Source organism: Sciurus vulgaris (assembly GCF_902686455.1).
Source record: "Sciurus vulgaris genome assembly, chromosome: 3".
Taxonomy (NCBI): Eukaryota; Metazoa; Chordata; class Mammalia; order Rodentia; family Sciuridae; genus Sciurus; species Sciurus vulgaris.
The window spans coordinates 114,346,418-114,371,929 of NC_136463.1; the positions used below are offsets into that span (position 1 = coordinate 114,346,418).

Below are 25,512 nucleotides of genomic sequence, written 5' to 3' on the forward strand. Positions count from 1 at the left end.
CAGGGATGACCTCTATCACCACTTCTATTCAACATCATCCTTGAAATACTAGCGAGAGCAATTAGACTAAAGAAATTAAAGGGATACAAATAGGAAAAGAGGAACTCAAGCTGTCACTAATTGCTGATGACATGATCCTATATTTGGAGGATCCAAAAAAACTCCTCCAGAAAACTTCTAGACCTCATAAATGAATTCAGCAAAAGAGCAGGATATAAAATCAACACACATAAATCTAAAGCATTTTTATGCATAAGTGATGAAACATCTGAAAGGGAAATTAGGAAAACAACTTCATTCACAATTGCCTCAAAAAAATTAAAATACTTGGGAATCAATCTAACCAAAGAGGTGAAAGATCTCTACAATGAAAACTATAAAACATTGAAGAAAGAAATTGAGGAAGACCTTAGAAGATGTAAAAATCTCCCATGTTCTTGGATAGGCAGAATTAATAGTATCAAAACAGCCATACTTCCAAAGGTGCTATACAGATTTAATGCAATTCCAATTAAAATCCCTATGACACTTCTCATAGAAACAGAAAAAGCAATCATGAAATTCATCTGGAAGAACAAAAGACCCTGAATAGCCAAAACAATCCTGGGCAGGAAGAGTGATGCAGGAGGTATCACTATACCAGACCTTAAACTCTACTATAGAGCAATAGTAACAAAAACAGCAAGGTATTGGCAGCAAAATAGACAGGTAGATCAATGGTACAGTATAGAAGACACAGAGACATACCCACATAAGTACAGTTATTTCATACTAGACAAAGGTGCCAAAAACTTACAATGGAGAAAAGATAGCCTCTTCAACACATAGTGCTGGGAAAACTGGAAATCCATATTCAGTAAAATGAAATTAAACCCCTATCTCTCATCCTGTACAAAACTAAACTCGAAATGGATCAAGGATCTAGGAATTAGACCTGAGACCCTTCATCAAATAGAAGAAAAAGTAGGCCCAAATCTCCATCATGTTGGCTTAGGACCAGACTTCCTTAACAAGACCCCCATAGAGCAAGAAATAAAAGCAAGAATCAATACATGGGACAGATTCAAACTAAGAAGTTTTTTCTCCACACAAGAAACAATCAATAATGTGAAAAGAGAGCCTACAGAATGGGAGAAAATCTTTTCCACACACACTTCAGACAGAGCGCTCATCTCCAAGGTTTATAAAGAACATAAAAAACTTTATACCCAAAATACAAAGAACCTAATCAATAAATGGGCTAAGGAACTGGGCAGACATTTCACAGAAGAAGATAGACAGATGATCAACAAATAAAGTGCTCATCATCCCCAGTAATTAGAGAAATGCAAATTAAAACCACCCTAAGATTTCATCTCACTCTAATTAGAATGGCTATTATCAAGAACACAAGCAATAGTAAGTATTGGCATGGATGTGGGGAAAAAGGCACACTCATACATTGCCGGCAGAGTTGCAAAGTGGTGCAGCCACTCTGGAAAGCAGTATGGAGATTCCTCAGAAAACTTGGAATGGACCCACTATTTGACCCAGCTATACCACTCCTCAGTTTCTACCCAAAAGACTTAAAATCAGCATACTACAGTGATGTAGCCACATCAATGTTCATAGCAGCTCAATTTACAATAACTAGATTGTGGAACCAACCTTGATACCCTTCAATTGACCAGTGTATAAAGAAACTGTGGTATATATTACTCAGTCATACAGAAGAATAAAATTATGGCATTTGCTGGTAAATGGATGAAGTTGGAGAATATCATGCTAAGTGAAATAGGCCAAGCCCAAAAAACCAAAGGCCGAATGTTTTCTCTGATAAGTACATGACAATATATAATGAGGGGGGATGTTGTGGGGAAGAGAAGAATGAAGGAACTTTGGATGGTATAGAGGAAAATGGGATGGGAGGAGGTGGGGGTGAAAAGACAGTAGAATGAAACATACATTACCTTATGTATACGTATGATTACATGAATGGTGTGACTCTACATTGTGTACAATCATAGAAATGAAAAGATGCCCCCCATTTGTGTACAATGAATCAAAATGTGTGTGTAAAAATAAAAAAGATTTTAATAAAAAAATATATAATAAAAAAAGTTTGCTTAGGAGGTCCCAAGTAGGGGCCAATGGTGTGATTCAGTGGTAGAGTGCCTGTTTAGCATATGTGAGACCCTGGGTTCAATTCCCAGCACCAAAAAAAAAAAAAAAAAAAAAAGGCAAAGTGCAAAGTAATAAAGAAATCACATGTGTCAATAATAATTATAAATTACAAAACAAAATCCATTAGAAATGAAAAAATAGATGGATATGAAAAAGAAATACTTCAAAATGAAAAATATAGCCACTGAAATTAAAACCTTAACTGATCTAATGAATACCAGATTGAAAGAGGGATTTATTATATGGAAAGTTTTATCAGTTTGGATATTATACAGTTAGGGCGCCAGCAATTAAAACATACAGCATACTCAAATTAAGGCAATTTAAGAATGATTTAATAAAGGATGTAGAGAAACCATAAAAAATAATGCAGTTTTCTCAGGATAAATGTATGGGAGAGAACTGTGAAGAAGGGGGCTTTCAGTCAAAAGATGTAGCCAACAAATAATCCTGCAGGAGAGGAACTGGGAAATAAAATATCCCAATCTCACTCACTTTCTTCTCTTTGATCTCTTGCTCAGACTTTTTCTATTGGCCAAAGCACTGGACACCAGAGGGAAAGGCCACTAATGTTCATGCAGGTCAGCCACCACTAAGAGAAGTTACCTGGCACAGAAGTTTTTGGCTACCTATAAGAGAAGTGAGAGCTAAAAAAGAACACTTATTATCTCATATAATAAAGACAGAATTAGAACAGTTCTAATTCGTCTGCTCAATAATGGAATACCAGTTCAACTTTGCAGCAATTCAGTTTTCTTGGCTCCAGCAGTTTCAAAGACTACATTCTCTTGCAATTACTGCAGAAGAGGAACAATGAGGGGCTGTTTCTTCCCAGGCATCTCTCTTATACCTAGAACAACACACATACACACACTTTCTAGTAGTCTTCCCAGCAAATCTTCTCTTAAGCTGTCATCTTTTTGAGGGGTGGGTACTAGAGATTTAACCCAGGGGTGCTTTACCAATGAACTACATTCCCAGTCCTTTGTCAAAAAAAAAAAAATATTTTGAGGCAGGGTCTGTCTATGATTTGCTGGGGCTGGCCTCAAATTTGTGATTCTTCTGCCTCAGTCTCCCAAGTAGCTGGGATTACAGGTGTGTACCACTGCACCTGACCATTATTTTCTTTTTAAGCAAATTTTTACAATTTTTTGACTTACTCCCCATGAAGCATTATTATCTGTGCTCTATATTATTTCATGCTCTATTTATATAGAAGTTGCCATCTGTATTATACTCCTGACAAATATATAGATTTTCATGGGCTGCCTAAGGCACCCACCAGCATTTCTAATTTTGTTTCTAATGGCAGTGTGTTCTGAACAAAACATTTTTTAAGTTAGGTTTATTGAAGTATAACTTACATACAGTAAAATTAAAACTTAAAAATGTACTATTCTAGAAGTTACAACGAATACATATAATCATAACCACCATCAGAACCAAAATACAGAACAGTTCCATCACCTAAAATATTTCCTTGTGCACCTTTGTCGTTGTCTTAATTTTCTGGTTGCTGCTATAACAAACTACCAAACACTTGGAGCCTTCAAACAACACAAATATATAGTTCTCCAGACCAGAAGTGTGAAACAAACTTGATGGGGCTAAAATCAAGGTACCAAAAGGGTTAATTCCTTTTGGAAACTTTAGGAAGAATCCGGTCTGTACTTCTTCCATTTTCTGGAGCCCGCTAGTATTCCTTGATTCCTGGTATTACAGAAATCTACAATTTTGCCACCTTTTCTCCTATTAATCCTTTTGCCTCTCTTACAAGAACCCTTGTGATTACATTTAGGTTTCACTCAGACAAACCTAAATAACTGTCCTATCTTTACTCACATCTGTAAAGTTCTTCTTGGGTATCAGGTAACACTTTCAGGTTTTAGAAATTATGATGTGGATATATTTGGAAAGTCATTATTCATCCTGCCACAGGAGGCAACTCCTCTGTCACACAGATGCTGACCACCACTGCTTCCTTAGTCCCTATAGTTTACCTTTTCCATAATGTCACATAAATGCAGTCATTACAGTAGGGAGCCTTTTGAATCTGGCTTCTTAGCCTGATACACTTGAGATTCATCTACACTGTTGCATTTATGAATACAGCTACCCATTAGTATCTATGGGGGATTGATTCTAAGGATATCAAGATCACTGGATGCTCAAGTCCCTTATGTAAAACAGCAAGGTATTTGCATATAACTGACACATTCTAGTGCACACTTGAAATCATTTCTAGGTTACTTATAATACCTAATACAGTTTAAATGCCATGTAAAGAGTTGTAATACTGTATTGTTTAGGGAATAATGACAAGAAAAAGTTTGTACATGTTCAGCATTGGTGCAATTTATTTTTCCTGAAAAAACTTTTTTTCCAGTCCTAGGGATGTAACCTAGCATTCCACCACTAAACTACATCCCCAGGTCTTTTACTGAATATTTTTGATCTGTGCTTTGTTCAATCCACAGATACAGAATCTTCATGTATAGAGGGCCAATTCCATATGTGTTCATTCCATTGCTGAGAGCATTCCATTGTAAGATGTACCATGTTTTGTTTCACATGTACGCGATGAAGGATATTGGTACCATTTCCACTTTTTAACAAGTAATGGATAAAGCTCATATAAAAACTGATAGCAGTGCTTTATGTAAACATAAAATTATCATTTCTCTCGAACAAATACCTCTGAATAGGATTGTAAGTACATATTTAAGTTTCTAAGAAACCGCCAACTTTGGTCCACTGTGGTTATACCTCATGACTTTACTGAAGCACATGGTTCCCCATAAGCAAACTACATAAGCAAAGAAAAAGTGAGGAAAATACCTTTTGATTGGACAACACTATATACCATAATAAGATGAATTCTCTATAAACAAAAAAGATACAAATACGAAAATGCATTGATTCCAGCAAAAATTATTTTAGAAATAATGTAAAGAAAAGCAGAGGAGGAATACTGAATAGGTAATAGCTGAAATTTTCCAAAACTAAGGAAAAAACCATATATAGAAAATAATACACTCTAAATATCAAATAGAATAGTCATACCTAGATAATTTATGGTGAAAATGTGGATACTAAGAATGAGAGGAAGATCTTAAAACCTACCAGAAAGAACAGAATGAACTTAAGACAGGAGATGTTTCACCTGTAATAGGAAAGGCCAGAAAACAAAGTAATTTTAGAAATCTTCAACTTTTTTTCTGAAATATTGAAACCAGATGCATTTCAGAATTCAGATTTTTTTTTGAGCTATGAACGGTGGCACACACCTGAAAATCCCAAAGGCTCAGGACTCTGAGAAAGGAGGATCTTGAGTTCAAAGCCAGCCTCAGCAACAGTGAGGCTCTAAGCAACTCAGTGAAACCCTATCCCTAAATAAAATACAAAATAAGGCTAGAGATGTGTCTTAGTGGTTGAGTACACCTCATTTCAATCCTGGGCACTAAGAATTCAGATTTTTTGAGAGGAAGAAGGGTTTTAGAAGGAAATTGTAGTTCGACTCCAGAAGTGCCCACAGTGATATGAACAAATAGAAACATCATGGTACAGATGTGACAGAATTATGATAGAGACTGCAAACTACATTACCACTCTCTTGCAGGATTTTGTTAAGTTCTCTAAAGTGTTTGTGAAAAAGAGTATAAAGAAGTTCAAGTTTCTAGAACTTTTTCCTCAAAACTCGTCTCCAGACAAAATTCCCCTTCTTCTTCCAGAGGTCTACTTGGTTTTTAGTTTACTATCCCAATACTGTCTTTTTCAAACATTTTTTATGATTCAGACTCAAAATAAGAAATATAGTCTACATCACAATCCCGAAATCACCTACACTTACTCTCTCACATACATAAACACCTGGAATAAATGTGTAATAATAAGGGGCTAAAGGTAGATCTTCATGGCAGACTGCTTGCTTTGCATGTGCAAGACCCTGCAATTGATCCCCAGCAACACTACCCAATACAAGTTTTAGTACTACTAATTATTATGTACTAAAAAACTCTTGACATTTTTTATGTAACCTGAAAAAATGTTGGCTATTACCTACTAAATTGATTTTATGAACATCAATAAGTAGCAAACTGCAGATTGACAGTGATCTAGAAATTTTCTATGCATGTATAAATATGCATGTTTATCTTTCTATATAAAAATGAGGACTAGCAGTGTAGTTCAATGGAAGAGCACTTGCCTAGCATATATGAGGCCCTGGATTCTATTCCTAGCATCACAATAAGTAAGGGATCAGATCATTTGAACTGTCTTTGTTACACTCCAGCTATCCTTACTCATATTCCCTTTTATGTTATTTGGAAATATACTCTTTTTGTCACTAAAAGTTAAAGTATATTTATGTTCTCATTTACCTACTTTCCTTATTCATTCTTATATTCTAGAAGAAATAATTTACTTTCTACAATGGTTTGGTAGTAACCTTCTCATATGTCATAGATCAAAGAGGTGTTTTCAAAACCTTCCATAAGAAATGCTACATTTTCATACACAGAATTTCCTGCCAAACAGGACAAGCTGTCTACAACATGCTTATTCATGCAAGTGGAATATGAGGAAGTATCATTGCCTCAAAGTCATGGGTTATGTCTAGACCTTCCTTTATACCTCAGCCATACCCTTTTATGTATGCATGTTAAACTGCACTGCTTACTTTTTAATTTGTTATATAAATTTTATGAATTTAATCATAGTCCTCAATACTCTTCATAAGAGCAAAATATGACAAGGAGTTTCTATCTTATATAAAAAGTTACAAATAAAATATACAGAAATGTTCCACTGAGGTTGTAGTGTGATTTTATTATTAACTTCCAGTTATCAAATGAAGTATTAATATAATTTACAAAGAACAAGCATCTATGATTTTATAAAGGTAACATTTGGTAACTGCCATAATAGCTAACTAGAGTAGAACACTTAAGATTAACAAATGGATATGCCTCATACCTTTTAGCTCTTAATTTTTTTTAACTTTTTAATTTGTAATAATTTCAAATTTACATAAAAATACAAAATAGTACAAACCACCAAGTGCAAAGATCTTGGTTTCTAAACATTATTGTCTAATAAAAGGGACAAGGAATTCTTAAAAAATAGCTGATTATAGAACTGGAGCAGGGAAAATACAAGATGAAGCAGAAGCATCTTGTAGTATCAGCAAAGAAATGCTTAAAAAACAAAAGTATAGGTGTATGTCAAAGGACCTTAGAAATCTATCAGAAAGAACTCCCAATGGCCAATACCAGAATAATGTGGTTGTCAAAAGTAGCATATTATAACCCAAAGAGTAAATTAAATATACTCAAGTAATGATATAAATACATTATAGATAAGAAGAATCAAACCTTCCTTATAGGATATATAATATAGCATGTGTAGGAACTACTCCCTTCAGGAGGTGATGTGTAACTGCACTTCTCATTCCCACTCCTGCATTTGAGGATGGGCTGGATGTAGTAACTCCCTTACAAAGAATACAGTGTGGAAATTGGAACTTTATATTACAGAAATATGGTAGATAACTTCCTTAACCAAGATATCAAGGTTTATATCATCAGGATATCCATTTACCCCCAATATGATATTTTGGAAAGGTACTTCACCTATGTAGTAATCTTTCAAATACCTATAACCCCAGTCTACTCTTGAGAAATACATAAGGCAAACTCAAATTGGGAAATATTCTAAAAAATATTACCAGTACTCTCGAAACTGTCAAAGTCAAAAAACCCAAAAGGACTGAGAAATCGTCATAGACTAGAGGAGAGTGAACAGATACAACACCTAAATTCAATGTGGTACCCTGGATTGGATCTTGAAGCAGGAAAGGGATTAAAGGAAAAGTTAGAGAAATAAGGATAAAGTTAGAGTACTTTAGAAGGACATTAATAAAAAAATGGGTAAAATCCAAGTGGTTTGGAGTTTAATTAATAGTAATATAGCAATATTGATTTCTTAGTTTTAGAAAATGAAGCCCAGTAATTTTAAATGATAGCAGGAGAAACTCTAATTGAGTGAAGGATATCCAAAACTCACTGTACTAGTTTTTCTTTTTGTACTGGAGACTGAACACAGGTGTGCTTTACCACTAAGCTACATCCAAGTCACTGGGATCACAGGTGTGCTGCACCATGCCAAGCTACTGTTTTTTTCAGCTGTGACAAATATAACAGTTGGTTTTTGTCCCCAGTTTCTGACAAAGAACTTCTGTGAGGTGAGGGAAGAATTTCTGTTATTCATGGTAAGTCCCTTTCAATTATACTTAAGTTTATGATAATGAGTTTATGGCAATAAGGAGGCTGGTCACCAGAGGAATCAACCATGTGATTACATGACTAGAACTTTCAGTCTACCTCTAGATCTCTGGCAAGAAGTGTTAGACATATCAAAGTCACCTATGAACAATGATTTAATCAATCATACTTATGATTGATTAAAAACCCTAAATGAAGGTGTTCAGAGAACCTGATTATATCTACATGCCAGGAAGGAGGATGTACCCAAATGGTAAGAAGCTCCTGTGCTCAGGACCTGTATATTCAGTGTCCCCCAAAAGCTCATGTGTGAGGCAATGTAAGAACATTCTGAGGTGCAATAATTGGTTTCTGAGAGCCTTAATCCAATCAGTGGATTGATCCTCTGATGAGATTAACTGAGTAGTAACTAAAAGGTTACCACTACCACTACCAGCCTACTATAGGGTATGGCTGGAGGAAGTGGGTCACTGGGGGCATGCCTTTGGATATATATTTTCTATCTGGTGAGTGGAGGTTCTCTCTCTCTGCTATCTGATTATCATGTGAGCTTTTCATTCCTCCACCTTTTTCCACCATTATGTTCTGCCTCACTTTCAATCCTGAAGAATGGAGCTGGCTATGTATAGACTAAGGTCTCTGAAACTTTGATTCCCCCAAATAAACTTTTCCTCCTCTAAAATTGCTCTCATTGGATCTTTTAGTCACAGCAGTGAGAAAGCAGACTGAAATACAGTTTGAAGAAGGAGTCATGAAATCCCCTAATCCGGAGATGTACAGGAAACCTGGAATTTGGGATTAGTGGTTAGAATGGGGAGCAGTCTTGTGGGACTGGGCTATTAACCAGTGGGGACTGGAGCTCATTTTACCTAGCTAGAATCAGAATTGAATTAAATTGTAGGACACATTAGTTGGTGTCCAAAGATAACTGGAAAGCAAGGAATGTTCACTTAGCAGATAGGAGGCCCTGGGTTCAATTTCTAGTATTTAAAATTTTTTTTTTTTTTGTAAAAGAAAACAGAAAAACCAGAAAATTACTTGAAGTGGGAAACCTACATATTCAGTGTAACAAGTGTTGTGAGTATAAAGAAGAGAGGTTTTCTTTTATTGACTTTTCTAAATCATAAATTGTTGCAAAAGAAAATTTTTTTTAAAGTATCAAGAATTTCTGTAGACACTTTATTCAGATTCCCCAGATGTACCCACATCATCAGTCTTCTCCTTCCTCTATAGTTTTTTCTGATTTTAATAATAAACTGCTATTATCATTCCTCATTATTCCTAAAATTTCAATGTATGTTTCCTTTAAAAGTACATTTATTGGGCTGGGGATAAAGCTCAGTTGATACAGTGCTTGCCTTACAAGCATCAAAGGCCTGCCTAGGTTCAATTCCCAGCACTGCAAAAAAAAAAAAAAGTACATATATCAAAATAAGAAAGTTCACATTAATAGAGTATGATCCAATGAACAGATATTCACACATTTTGCCAACTATTCCACTATTGTCTTTTATACTAAAATCAGAAATAATTTTTAAAACTTTAAATTCTTTCTTTCCTGGTCCCTGATCTAATCCACATTCATATGTTGTATTTGCATGTCTCTTTTAGTCTTTTTTGGAGATGTAATAAATACCTCAGTCTTTGTCATAACCTTGACATTTTTGAAAAGTACAAACTGCTTATTTTGTGAAATGTGCCTTAGTTTACATTTGACTAGTTGTTCTTCATGTCTATTTTCAGATCATGCATTCTTGTAGATCTTGCACAACAAGAGAGGTGTGCTCTTCAGAGCCTACCAAAATGTATGAGGTCTATTTATCTCTTTCCTGATGTTAATTCTGACAACTTGGTAAAGGTAGAAAATGTCTAATGTCCTTTTTTTTTTTTTTCCTTTTTGTGATTAGTGAGCATCTTGTGGGAAAAAAAAATTGAGTCTGCAAAAATAACCTCATCATTAATTTTTCATGCATTGTTGTATTTGTTCTCTTCTCCCTGGAACGATTCTGGGTATTCTTACACAAACACACACACACACATACACACACACATATATACATACATATAAATTAATCAGAACTTCATATCAACTTGTCTAGCTCCATAAAAAACCATGTTGGTACTTTTATTCAGGTATTGAAATTATAAATTATCTTTTCCTTGGTTCAAATCTAATTGTGTATTTTGCTAGTGTTTAAAAGTTTTTCTAAAATAACCTATGTATACTCCTTGTTATTCCTAAGTATTTTATCTTCCATTTTGTTAACAGGGTTTTCCCTACCACTATACCCTCTAAATGGTCACTGTTTATATATGTAAAGGATATTGACTTCTAAATCCTAATTTTATAGTCTGCTAGTTACTAATTCTTTTATTGTTTGTGTTGTTTTATCATGGGTTCTATAGGTCAGGAGTATGAACACTTTTTTTTGGTAAAAACACCAGGTAGTAAATCTTTTGCTTTGTAGGCCAAAAAGTTTTTATTTATAACTCTTCAACTTTGCTGGCATAATGCAAAAGCACAGGAAATACAAAAATAAATATACATAGCTAGGTTTAGCTTTTAGTTTGTTGATCCCTGCTCTAGGCTTTTCCAAGTATACTATTGTTTTATCTGCAAATAGAGACAGATTTATTTCTTTGTCTAACATGAAGTATAATTCTAGATAGACTTGCCTTGTTCTTCACCGTAGTAGTAAAAATGTCCCTAGTGTATCCAGTTAAGTAAGAGGATGGATTTAGGACTAAGGTACATATTAGCACATTAAGAAAATATCCATCAAGGCTGATGCTGTGGCTCAGTTGTACAGCACCTGCCTAGCACGTATGAGGCACTGGGTTCAATTCTCAGCACCACGTAAAATGAATAAATAAAGGTTAAAAAATAATATTTAAAAAAAAAAATCCATCAATTCCTATTTTCTAGGAGCATTTTTTCCTACAAGATGTTGACTTTTGTTGAAATAACCATGATTTTCCCTCTTATTTATTAATATGATATATTAATGTGTTTCCTAATTTTGAACAAACCCTTTATTTCTGGAATAAATCCTACATAGTTATAATGTATTATTTTCTTAATATGATGTTAGAATTTGTTAGTTAATACTTTATTTGGCACTTTACATCAATATTTATAACTGATTGGTCTGTAAATATTTTCTTTTTATACACTCTTTAGGAACTGGTATCATTCGCTTTCAATGCTCTGCAACAATTTATGGAGCATTAAGACTATTTGATCTTTGAATGTTTCATGGACTATTGCTGTACAATCATTTAGGCCAGGTGCTTTTTTATGAGGTAGTTACGTGATATTTGCTTCTATTTCTTCTACAGAAATTGAACTATCTCAAATGTGGTCAATTCTTTACTCTCTCTTCTTTTTCTTGTCCTGGGGTACTGGGATTTGAATTCAGGGATGCTTTACCACTGAGCTACATCTCTAGCCCTTTTTATTTTTGAGATAGGGTCTTGTTAAGTTGCTCAGGGTCTAAGTTGCAGAGGCTGGCCTGGAACTTGCAATACTCCTGCTTCAGCCTCCTGAATTGCTGGGATTTACAGATATTTGTTACCTCACCCAGCTCAAATGTAGTCAATTCTGGAAAACTATATTTAGCTTGGAAATTATCTATTTTCATCTAGGTTTTCAAAGTTATTTTCAGAGATGTTTGCAAAGTAGATTCTTTCTTGTTTTTTTTTTTTTTTTCTTTTTTCTTTTTTCAGTGATGGAGGTTGAACCCAGGACCTTAGATGCTAGGCAAGTGCTTTACCGCTGAGCTATATTCCCTGCGTGGTCCTTACATTTTTTAAAATTGAGACATAATTCACATAACCATAAAATTTATCCTTTGAATATGTTATGTTTCAATGTGTTATGTCTCTCCAATCTTCCCTTTCTTAAATTCAAGTGTAGAAATCCCAACCTCTAGTACCTTGGAATATGACTATACTTGGAGATAGGCCTTTTAATAGAAATAATTCAGGCAAAACATTATGTGGTGGGCACTAATCCAATATGCCTAGTGTCCTTATATGAAAAGGAGGTTAAGATGCAGACAACACACCAACTAAAGGGTGATCATGCATGCATACAGCAAGAAGATGGCCATTTACAAGCCAAGTAAGAGGCTTCAGAAGGAAATCAACCTTTTGACATCTTGATCTTGGACTCTGAGCCTCCAGACTGAGAAAACAAATTTCTATTGTTCAAGCCACCAAGTATACAGTACCGTATTTGTTAGAACAGCCTAGCAAATGAAATACACAAATTTAGTGCTTTTCAGTGTATTGGAAAAGCATATTAATATATTCACAAGTTCATGAAATCATCACTACTATCTAGTTGCAGAATATTTTGATCATCCCAAAAAGAAACCCCATACTAATTAACAGTCATTCCTAATTTCTGCTTTTCCCTTTTCCCTGGCAAGCACTATCAGCACTATTTTCTATCTCTATGAATTTGCCAATTATGGATATTTCAAAAAAATGGGATCATGTAATATGTGACCTTTTGTGTCTGCTTCCTTCACTTGTGATAATATTTTCAAGATTCCTCCATGATGCAGCCTGTTATAGAACTTTATTTCTTCTTTTAGCTAAATATTATTGCATTATATGGATATACCACATTTTTGTTGATCCATTCATCTGCCAATGGATGCAGGTTGCTTCCACATTTTGGTTATTACAAATATTCATGTATAGGTTCTTATCTGATATGTGTAAATGACACTACTGAGTCACATGTTAACTATATTTAACTTCTTGAAAAACTGCCAAACTCTTTTCCCAAGTAGCTACACCATCTTATATTCCCAACAAATTTTCACATTCTCAACATGTTACTGTCTCTTTTTTATTATAGCCACATTAGTATGTGTGACCAATTATCTCATTGTGGTTTTGATTTGCATCTCCCTAAATGATTGATGATATTGAGCATCATTTCATGTGTTGATTGGCCATTTTTACATCTTTTGGGGAAAGCTTTATTTAAAATTAGGTTATCTATGGAATGGGAGAAAATCTTTGCTGGTAACTCTTCTGACTTCTGACAGAGGATTACTATCTAGAATATATAAAGAACTCAACAAACTTTATAAGAAAAAAATCAAATAACCCAATTAATAAATGAGTAATGAATTCAAATGGATACTTCTCCAAAGAAGAAATGAAAATGGTCAATTATATATGAAAAAATATTCAACATCATTAGTAATTAGGGAAATGAAAATCAAAACTACACTGAAATTTCATCTTGCACCAGTTAGAATGACAATCATCAAGAATATAAATAACAATAAATGCTGGAGAGGAACACTTACACTGTTGGTGGGATTTTAAATTAGTATAACCATTATGGAAACCCAGTATGGAGTTTCCTCAAAAGGACAGGCATGGAACCAACCACCATATGACCCAGCTATACCACTACTCAGTATTTACCCTTAAGAGTTAAAGTCATACTACATGTTTATAGCAGCACAATTCACAATATCCAAACTATGGGACCAGCCTACATGTCCATCAACAGATGCATGGATAAAGAAAATGTGGTATATATACACAATGGAGTTTCATTCAGTCATAAAGAAAAATGAAATTATGGCATTTACAGGAAAATGGATGGAACTTAAGACCATTAGGCTAAGTGAAATAAGTCAAACTCAGAAGGTTAAGGGTCATATGTTTTCTCTCTTATGCAGAGACGCTAGAGAGGAAAAAGGAAAAGAGAGATGGGGCAGATCTCATGAAAATTAAAGAGAGATCAGTAAAAGAAAGGGACCCGTAAGGTAGACGAGTGGGGAAGGGAGGGTAAAAGTGCTGGTGTGTGATACTGGCCAAATTACTTTGTCTACTGTTTATTATGTATATGTGTGCATATGTAACAACAAATCCCATTAATATATACAACTATAATATACTAATTAAAAATGTGGGAAAGAAATAAAAGAAGGTTATCTCAAATCTGGGAATATAGGTTAATGGTAGAGCACTTGCCTAGAAGGTGTGAGCCCTGGGGTCTATCTGAGCATTGCAAAAATACAAAAATAAAATAAAATTAGGTCTTTTGTTATTTATTTATTTAGGGGTACCAGTGATTAAACTCAGGGACACTTAACCACTGAGCCACTCCTCAGCCTTTTTAAAATTTTGAGACAGGGTCTCACTCAGTTGCTTAGGGTCCCACTAAAATTGCTGAGGCTGACCACATACTTGGGATCCTCCTGCCTCAGTCTCCCACCTAAGATTAAAGGCATGTAGCACCATGCCTGGCCAATCATTTGCACTTTTATTATTGAGTTGTACAAGGTTTTTAATAAATTCTAAATACTAGTCCCTTGTTAGATATAGAATTGGTAAAATTCTTCTTATATCATATGGATTGTCTTTGCTTAATGGTGTCCTTTCTTGATGATGTCCTTTGAAGCACAAGATTTTAATTTTATGAGATTAATTTCGTTTTCTTTCATTTGTTTATGCTTGAAGGTATCATATCTTTAAAAAAACAATGCTGAATATAAGATCAAGATTTATACGTTTTATTCTAAGAGTTTCATAGTGTCAATACTTGCATTTAGATGTTTGAACCACTTTAACTTCAACTTCATTCTTCACATGTCAATTTCCAATTGTCCCACATCATTGTCCCACCACTTTTCTTTCCCTATTAAATTGTCTTGGCATTCGTGTTTAAAATCAACTGACCATTAACATAAGGCTTTATTTCTGGACTCTCAAATCTATTTCATAGATATCCATGTCTATCTTTATGCCTGTTATTTGGGGGCTAGGGCAGCTGTTATAGGTATTTTAATCAAGTGAACTCTTTAGATTCTCATTTTGTACTTTTTTTTAAATCAATTTTTATGAACATGACTGGATATTTAAGGCAGTTTACAAGATTACAGTTCAAGAATGTTCTCTCTGCTTCTTTCCAATAGATAACATTTCCAGAAATAGGGCCAATGTTCCTAATAACTGCTGGACTTTCTGTAGGAAGTGTGGTAAGCACAATCCCACATAAGTTACAGTACAAGAAGGGCAAGGTTTCTCCATCTGCATAGGGAGAGCAGTATTATGATGGGACGCAAAGTGGCTATGGTTAGCAGACTAAGCTGATTTTCTACAAAAAGGCTAAAACTACAAAAAAAGATTGTGCTGAGGCTTCAGCGTGTTGAGCCCAATTGCAGATCTAAGAGATTATTGGCTATTAAGAGAAGCATTTTGAAATAAAAGGAACAAGAAGTCATGTGAGTCAGTTCTAAGCTTAATCTTTTGTTTTATTATGAATGACAATAAAATCTTGAGGTTATACTCATTTATCACTTCATTTAGATGCAGCTGGTCTTTTGGGAGAGATAAACTAGAGCCATCAATAAAATTTCCCTTGAGAAATTTGTGCTTCAAAATAGACAAAACCAGAATGCCCCCTGATTCCAGTAAAGTATGTTTTCATTATTAAATTGGATTTGGGGGCAAGGCACAATAAAAATATTTTTTCCTCTGATTTTTAAAATATGCTTCTATATTTCAGGATCCTAAACTTTTCCCTTTGTTTCCTTTCATTTTTGTTCCCCCACCAAAAGTGGTTAGTTTCCGAAGGGCATTTATTCTTTCCTTTCTTACCCAAAACTGCCTCCTTGAGTTCCACACAAATTTATAAGTCATTTCTCTACATATGCTGTGATCTATCAGTATTTCAAGAGAAACTTCTGTGAACAATTTTAGGTCAATCATAAACCTGTGACTAGCTCCCTTCTCCTGTACAGTTTTTCCCCCAGTTAACTTGTTCTCCACCAAAGCTTGTGCAAGGGACTGAATGGTGGCTGACTAGAATTTGGTATTATTTTTTTATCTACAGATAATTTGAAGTTGGAGAACTCTCTGTATTCTACTTAAGGCATGGTTATGTATAGATTTATTTGTTCTTTACTGTGTTTTAGAGGATGTATGGGGAGATTCCAATTAATGTATTTGCTGTTCCTTTAGCTGCCCAATCTTTTAATATTTTAAAATATTTTTGCAAATATTTTGTTTGTTTTTCCTAGATGAAGAATTGTCAGGTTTTTTTAATGGCATGGGATTTGTCTACTCTACCACTGCAATGGTGATACTATATGTGGATAATACTGATCAGATCATTTGTTAATATAGCATAAGATAAATTCTTTCTGAAGATACTGCACTTAAGTAATTCACAAAAATTATATATCTAATCAGTGATGACTATAGTAGAAACAAAGTTTAGGGTTCTCCATTACAAAAATTGTTTTTGTTTAAGCAGTCAGGTTAACTAAGTAGTTTAATCATTTGAGAGTATTTGATTCACAGTGTACACCAATTTTGCTTTTTTTCTGTTTTTTTGTTTTGTTTTATTTTGTTTTTTGGAGGGGACTGATCTCAAAGGTACTCTACCACTCAGCTAAATAAATCCCCAGTCCTTTCAATTTATTATTTTGAGATAAGATCTCACTAAGTTTTCCATGTTGGCCTCGTACTTATAATCCTCTTGCTTCAGTCTCCAATTTTGGCTGTTTCGATCTTTGCTTACAAGAAGAAAACCTGTGCAAAAAAACTAACAACTGTGATATTAAAAATAAAATATAGAATGAAATTACTATGTTCTTAAATATAAATCTTATATATATTAATCTGTATCTAACTGATTAAATTAAAATACTCATTTTATTGAACATAGTTCTTTATACTGCTGTGATTTTAATATCTTCAGCTTATTCTGGGGGCCACAATAGCATTCCTTAGGTGTCACTACACTGATTTCATTTTATATAGGAGTTAGAATTGATTAATGGAAATATGGAACTACTTGGTTTCCATCAGTTAAATAATATGAGATCTTAGGTAAATAAAGTGCCTCTCTCAGCTATGGTTTCTTCATATAATTAATTTAATCATACACAGCCATCATATATTTTGGAAGGTTTAATCAGTATTTATAAAATACTCTGAAATATCAGAATTGAAAGACTTAACACATATTACCAGAAATTATAATTTTTGCCTAGTATATGTTGCAATGCTAACTACCAGTGGTAGAACACTCATTGTGGTATCTTATGAAGCTCAGAATTCTCCAACAATCTACTCCTTTTCCTCAACATAAAAATATTTTATTATATAAGAAGGGTAGAGGTATAGCTCTGTGGTAGAGCACTTGCCTAGCACATGCAAGGTCTTGGGTTCAATTCCTACCACCACACACACAAAAACATATGTGTGAATATATATATATATATATATATATATATATATATATACACACACACATTTTTTTACTAAAAGGTACTACAATTTCAAATACATAAGACTGCTTACCCTTTCTAGAAAATACTATTTATTTATTTAGTATATAGTTTTACAGTTTGCTTTTCTCAATATAAAAATACTATAAAATGAACTACAGATACTTCATGTATTAAGAATGTTTAGAGTGGGAAAAAAAATGTTTAGAGTGGGGTACGGTGGCATAGTGGTGCACAATTGTGTACTAGGTGCACAACTGTGTACTAGGGACTGAGGAGGATGAGTCAGGAGGACCACAATTTCAAGGTTAAGTCTCAGCAACTTAGCAAGACCCTCTTTCAAAATAAAAAAGGCTGGGGAATGTGGCTCAGTGGTTAAGTGCCCTTGGGTTCATTCTCTGGTACCAAAAAAAAGAATGTTTAGTTCTTCCTATCATATTTTTATATAATAGTGAGTTCATTTTTATTAATCCTCTGAATCAATTCTTTCTTTCTCTTTCTCAATAGTTCTTAGGAGTTAAAACCTATTCATTATTGTATCCAAAGAACTAATAATAACTTTAATATTTCTCATGGCTATAAACATTTCTTACATAAATAGTATCTTGACTGAAGATTTCTTATCAACAAAAAAGTATTTACTCTGCCTTGATGAATATATTAGTGGACATGCAGTATTACTAGATTATTACCATTTAACTTTTTTTGAAAATATTTTTTTAGTTGTTGATGCAACTTTATTTATTAATATGTGGTGCTGAGAATCAAAGCCAGTGCCTCACACATGTGAGGCAAATGCTCTACCACTGAGCAACAACCCCAGCCTACCACTTAACTTTTTAAGCAACTAAAAAACAAACGACAAAACAATAACATGTTTGCTTATTCTGTCAACATTAACTGAATGCCTATACCTTGTAAGGACTGCCCTCTGGTAGTTTCAGACACTAGAAGAAGCATGTGGTGACAAAGCAAGAATATAGAATGGAGTTAATCATGTCCAGTACCCTCACAGGGGCTAATAACATATAACTAAGGACAGCTCAAGCTTCCCTTGTAAAACTGTGATGCCCTTTCATTGAACCATATAACAAATCAATGTCTAAGAGGGTCTAAGCACATCAACACTACTATTAAAAAATTAGAGTTAGACACAGACTCTGAATTTTCTAATTCTGTTCTTCATGAAGCAGGCAATAAATTTCATTGGGTGCATGCTCTCTACTATTTTTCTCTGCACCTTGATAAATCAATTACCCAGAATGTTACTTCTTACCACCATCTGAATTCTACCCCTCCCTTCTAGGCCTAGGTGTAATGCCATGAAGCCTATAATCCCAGGGACTAGGGAGGCTAAACTGGAGGATGGTAAATTTGAGGCCAGTCTCAGCAATTTGGCAACTGAGCAAGACCCTGTCTCAAAATAAAATAAAATGGGCTGGGGTTGTAGCTCAGTGGCACTCCTGGGTTCAATCCCCAGTACAAAACAGCAACAGTAACAGCAATAACAAAACCAAAACCAAAACCAAACAAAAAAAAAAAAAGAAAATAGACAAAACAACAACAACAACAAAAAAAAACAACAACCATACAGAATGTATGTGTTAAAATTATGGAACCACATAACATAGTAAAGGAGGGAATATAGCTCAGTTTGTAGAGCATTTGCCTAACATGTGAGGCCCTGAGTTCAATCTCCAGTACTGAAAAAACAAACATAATAAAGGCACAGAGTTTTCAAAATGTGTCCTACCAACTGAATTAAAATAATGTTTATTTGAATTTATTTTAATTATTTATAAAATTTATCTCAAATTACAAATGTAAGTAATCCCAAAGATACCTATTTGCTTTTTTTTTCCTTTCTTTTTTGCAGTACTGGGGATTGAACCTAGGGGCAATGAACACTAAGCTATATCCCTACTAGTCCTTTTTCTTTTTTCTTTCTTCTTTTCTTTTTCTTTTTCTTTTTTTTTTTTTTTTTTTTTTTTTTTTTTGGTGGTACTGGAGATTTCACCCAGGGGTGCTCTTCCACTGCTATACCCCAAGTCGTTCTTTACTTTTATTTTGAGACAGGGTCCTGCTAACTGCCCAGGCTGTTTTCAAACTTGTGATCCTCCAGCTTTAGCCTTCTGAGTCACTGAGGTTACAGGCATGCACCACCAAGCCCACTTCCTATATTCCTCTTAGACAAATGTTCTTTTAAAAAGCTTTAAGAAGGTTGGGGAGGGGTTGTGTAGTTCAGTGGTACAGTGCTTGCCTAGAATGTGCAAGGACATGGATTTGATCCTTAGCACCACAAGAAAAGAACAAAGAAAAAAGAAATAAAAAGCTTTGAAAATTTGGCATTAATAATCTATTTCTACACCATATTTTTAATATCTATGATTATTTGAGTAAAGTATGTGAAGTTTTATAAATATACTCTAAAAAGTCTGTGTTCTGTATTTTAAATATAAGATTTTTATAAACACTGTGTAACACTACCAAAAAGAAAAAAAAATACAATGCTAAATCTGAAAACATAAATTTGTGATAAAGGTTATTTTAAAGATATTTGAAATATGAAGTATATATTCAACTTAACCATTTAAATGATTTATTTAAAACTGGTATCTATAAAAATGTAGGTGCTATTTTCTTCCTTTTAAATTCAGGAAGATGTCATTTACCTCAACTGCTATTAAAATATTGAGAATAGAGGGGCTGAGGATGTGGCTTAGTGGTAAAGCACTTGCATAGCATGCCCAAAGCCCTGGGTTCAATACCCAGTACAATCAAAAATAAAATAAAAAAACAAAGTATTTAGCATAAAAAATGTTAATCATTTTTTATTTTACTTGTTATTAAAATATACTATGTATTTATAGATGATAGTTTCTATTACACTCGTTTTTTTTGGACACACTACCTTTATTTTTTTGGTACTAAGAATTGAACCCAGTGTGCTTAACCACTAAGCCACATCTCCAGTTCTTTTTTGTATTTTATTTAAAGACAGGGTCTCACTGAGTTAAGTGCCTTGCTAAGTTGCTAAGGCTGGCTTTGAACTTGCGATCCTCCTGCCTCAGCCTCCCAAGAAGCTGGAATTACAGGCATGTGCCACTGCGCCCAGCGACACAATACCTTTATGTTTTCTTTATTTATTTTTCATGTTGCTGAGGATCAAACCCAGTGCCTCACACATGCTAGGCAAGCACTCTACCACTGAGTTATAACTGCGGCCCCCTACTCCATTCATTACTGAAATAAAATCTGATCACTCAAACATACTATTTGATTCTTTTTTTTTTTTTTTTTTTTTTTTTTTTTTTTCAGGGATTGAACTCAGGGGCACTCAACCACTGAGCTACATCCCCAGTCCTATTTGGTATTTTATTTAGAGAAAGGGTCTCACTGACTTGCTTAACACCTTGCTTTTGCTGAGGTTGGCTTGAACTCGGAATTCTCCTGCCTCAGCCTCCTAAGCCGCTGGGATTATACTTGATTCTTATGTTAGTCCAGTTATACTGCTATAACAAAATACAACATGCTGTATAATTTTTAAATAATAGAAACCTATTTCTTATGGTTCTAAAGGCTAGGAAGTCCAAGATCAAATTGTTGGCAAGACCGGTGTCTGGTAAGGGCTGCTCTCTGCTTCCAAGATGGTACCTTGTTGCTGTATCCATGGATGGGGTAAATTGCTATATCCTCCTCACACTGCAAAGCAGAAGAGAGTAAATGTACTCCTTCAACTTCTTTTATAAGGGCTTTGACCCCATCCATGAGGCCTCTGCTCTCATGACTAAATTACCTCCTAAATGCCCTACTTCTTAATATATTACATTGGCCATTAAGTTTCAAAACAAATTTTGGGTGACAATGAGAACATAGTATTTCCCTAATAATATACTCAAAACTTACAAAACAATTATAAGAATAAATTCTGTCTCCTTATAAATTCCACTTAAGAGAATATTTTATACTAATAGAATGAATAATTTCTTATTCTCATAAAGTGTAATCTGTTTCTTAAAGATACTCAAGTAAAATTCACACTAAATTTCTAGTTATATATATTTGATAGTTAAATGTGTGATCTAATTATGCCTAATGTTAAAATTTACTAATGAATATTTTTGATTAAGGAAACTTACAAAACTTACTTTTGCTGTGCTAAATAAGATAATGGTTGGTCTCTAATAAAAAACTACAAAACAAAATTTCTCATCAATTACAGTCAAAAAGAATATTTTATTTTACAAATGAAACCTAAATGTAGTTAATGTCAGTCACCACGCTAAACATCACATTTATTGTAAAATAAAATTTACATACATTTTCCAGTGAAAATTTTAAAACAGAACATTCATTTATAGACACAACATGGACACTTTATTCTTTCTCATTAACTTTTATAAGTAATAACAAAGGCTACTCTCACAAGTTTAAAATATTAATTTTATTTTTAAAAGATATATCCCTTATATATGTATGCCCTTTTAAAATTTTTTGTTGTTGTTGTAGATGGACACAATAACCTGTACACTATTTATTTTTCTATGTGGTGCTGAGGATTGAACCCAGGCTCTCCCACTGAGCCACAATCCCAGTTCTATTTGTCTGTTTGATACAGGTTCTCACTATGTTGCCCAGAACGGTCTTAAACTCCTGTCCCAGTGGTCCTCCTGCCTCAGTCTTCCAAGTAGTTAGGACTTCAGGCACAAACCCTGCTACCTGGCTTGGTCTCCTTCTAAAGAACTGAGAACTTGTTTCTTTTGTTTTTGCTATCATTGTTTAACAAGTAAAGGTAATTTGCTCACTTATCTGTATGAACTGTGGATTGATAAATTAGTGTTATAAAAGATTTCAATGAAAATGGTTTTATACTACTAATTAAAATTTTACAATTGTGTGGGAGCGGACGGGGGTTACCAGGGATTAAAACCAGTGTCTCACACCTTCCATGCTCTACCACTGAATTATATTCCCAGACCTACCAAGTATTTTTCAATAGTTATCTGATTTTAAAAATTCTACTTTATATTCTATTTTTAAAACTGCTTTATCAGTTATTAGCAAGAGAGATTGGTAGCAAGGGACAAGAGAAGCCTAGGATTCATTGTGATCTGGTCTCCCAAGGCTCAAGAAACCAGGCCAGTTGTTAAAAAATAAAAGTACAGCTATCTGATCTTAGTGATTAGAACCATATAAGCAGAAGACAGAAAAAAAGACAAGATTAAAAAGAACAAAGGGCAGGGCAGCCAGAGACCTCTCTAGGCGGCCCTGCCCCCCTCCGGCCTCAGGCTTTTTCCACAGGGTGATCCAAGATGGCGGACTAGAGGGTGACTGCATCTCCAGTCACTCCAGAACCCAGGATTCAAGAAGGGAAGGCACTGAGAGACTCGGACTAAAACAGAACCATGGGGTAAGTCTCCCCCACCAGGTGAAGCTTGGCCAGGCAGCAGACCCGGATTCGGGCAGCTTGTTAGAGTAGGGCAGGGCAGCTAGAGTCTCCCCCAGGCAGCCCTGAGCACTCCGGCGGTGGGCTCCTCCCACAGGGCCAGATTATCTCTCCAGCTTCTCGGAGCAGGCCCCCAGTGACAGCCTTTCTGCACAGAACCCGCTCCAAGTCCCTGAGCCAGCAGCGAGCTCCAGCCCGCCTGCAGGTTGCTTCAGAGAACACAGGGCAGCCAGGGACTTCCCCAAGCAGCCCGGCTCCCTCCGGCGGGAAGCACCGTTCTAGGCTAGCTTCTCGGAGCAGACCACCCAGTGAGAGCCTTTCTACACAGAGCCAGCCACAAGTCCACAAGCCAGCGGAGACCTGCAACCACAAGCAGACTCTGGGACCAGGGCAGGGCAGCCAGAGACTTCTCCAGATCTCTCTCCCTGGAACCAGTAGCAGGCTAGGGGCAGCTTTCTTCGGAAGCACTGCATTATCAAGTTACTCCAAGACTTCAGGCTACTGAAGGCTGAGAGGTGATACCCTGGAAATCTACAGGGGCACTATAAGCCAATACAGGAAATCTGCAATATCTCAGAGTCCCACTGACATCTGACCAATATGAGAAAACAAGGGAAGAAAATGTCCCAAACAAACCTAGATACTATATCAATAAAACCCAATGACAGCACAGCAGAAGAAATGTCAGAAAGGAAGTTCAGAATGTACATAATTAAAACAATCAGGGAAGCAAACGAGGAGATGAAAGAGCAAATGAGGCATTGAAGGAGGAGATGAAAGAGCAAATGCAGGCATTAAATGATTGCACCAATCAACAGTTAAAAGAGCAAATACGGGAAGCAAGCGATCATTTCAATAAAGAGTTAGAGATACTGAAAAAAAAACAAACAAACAGAAATCCTTGAAATGAAGGAAACAATAAACCAAGTTAAAAACTCCATAGAAAGCATAACCAATAGGATAGAACACCTGGAAGACAGAACCTCAGATATTGAAGACAAAATATTTAATCTTGAAAACAAAGTTGACCAAACAGAAAAGATGGTAAGAAATCATGAACAGAATCTACAAGAATTATGGGATATCATGAAAAGGCCAAATCTAAGAATTATTGGGATTGAGGAAGGCTTAGAGAAACAAACCAAAGGAATGAACAATCTATTCAATGAAATAATATCAGAAAATTTCCCAAATCTGAAGAATGAAATGGAAAAACCAAGTACGAGAGGCTTATAGGACTCCAGATATACAAAATTACAACAGACCCACACCAAGGCACATTATTATGAAAATACCTAACATACAAAATAAAGACAGATTTTTAAAGGCTGCGAGAGAAAAGAATCAAATTACATTCAGGGGGAAACCAATAAGAATGTCAGCAGATTTTTCAATCCAGACCCTAAAAGCTAGAAGGGCCTGGAACAACATTTACCAAGCCCTGAAAGAAAATGGATGCCAACCAAGAATCTTATACCCACCAAAACTTACTTTCAGATTTGACAACGAAATAAGATCCTTCCATGATAAATAAAAGCTAAAGGAATTTACAAAAAGAAAGCCAGCACTGCAGAACATTCTCAGCAAAATATTCCACGAGGAAGAGATGAAAAACAACGATGCAAATCAGCAAAGGGAGGAACTAGCCTAAAGGAATAGCCAAATAAAGGGAAAACCAAATCATGTCAAAAAACAAAAATGAGTCAAATGACTGGGAATACAAATCATATTACAATAATAACCTTGAATGTTAATGGTCTGAACTCATCAATCAAAAGACATAGACTGGCAGAATGGATTAAAAAGAAAAATGCAACAATTTGCTGCCTGCAAGAGACTCATCTCATAGAAAGAGATACCCATAGACTAAAGGTGAAAGGATGGGAAAAAACATACCATGCACACGGACACAGCAAAAAAGCTGGAGTATCCATCCTCATTTCAGATAAGGTGCACTTCAAGCCAAAACTAGTCAGAAGGGATAAAGAAGGACATTACATAGTGTGGAAGGGAAGCATAAATCAGCAAGACATAACAATCATAAATATCTATGCCCCAAACATTGGCTCATCCATGTACCTCAAACAAATCCTTCTCAATTCCAGAAATCAAATAGACCACAACACAATAATACTAGGCGATTTTAATATACCTCTCTCACCGCTGGATAGATCGTCCAAACAAAAATTGAATAAAGAAACCATAGATCTCAATAACACAATCAACAATTTAGACTTCACCGACTTATATAGAATATACCATCCAACAAAGAACGAATACACTTTCTTCTCAGCAGCACATGGATCCTTCTCTAAAACAGACCATGTTTTATGCCACAAAGCTACTG

At 35.0% G+C, this 25,512-nt stretch overlaps 1 protein-coding gene across 3 annotated transcripts in view; it reads right to left on the reverse strand.

Moving 5' to 3' along the window:
* Positions 1–25,512, reverse strand: part of LOC306656528 (uncharacterized protein) — a 79,542-nt gene that overhangs the window by 41,733 nt on the left and 12,297 nt on the right. For all 3 annotated transcript variants that reach the window (XM_079131847.1, XM_079131848.1, XM_079131849.1), the window contains exon 3: positions 21,374–21,421. In XM_079131847.1, coding sequence (XP_078987973.1) covers positions 21,374–21,421 — 48 coding nt within the window. The remainder of the gene's footprint in view (positions 1–21,373; positions 21,422–25,512) is intronic.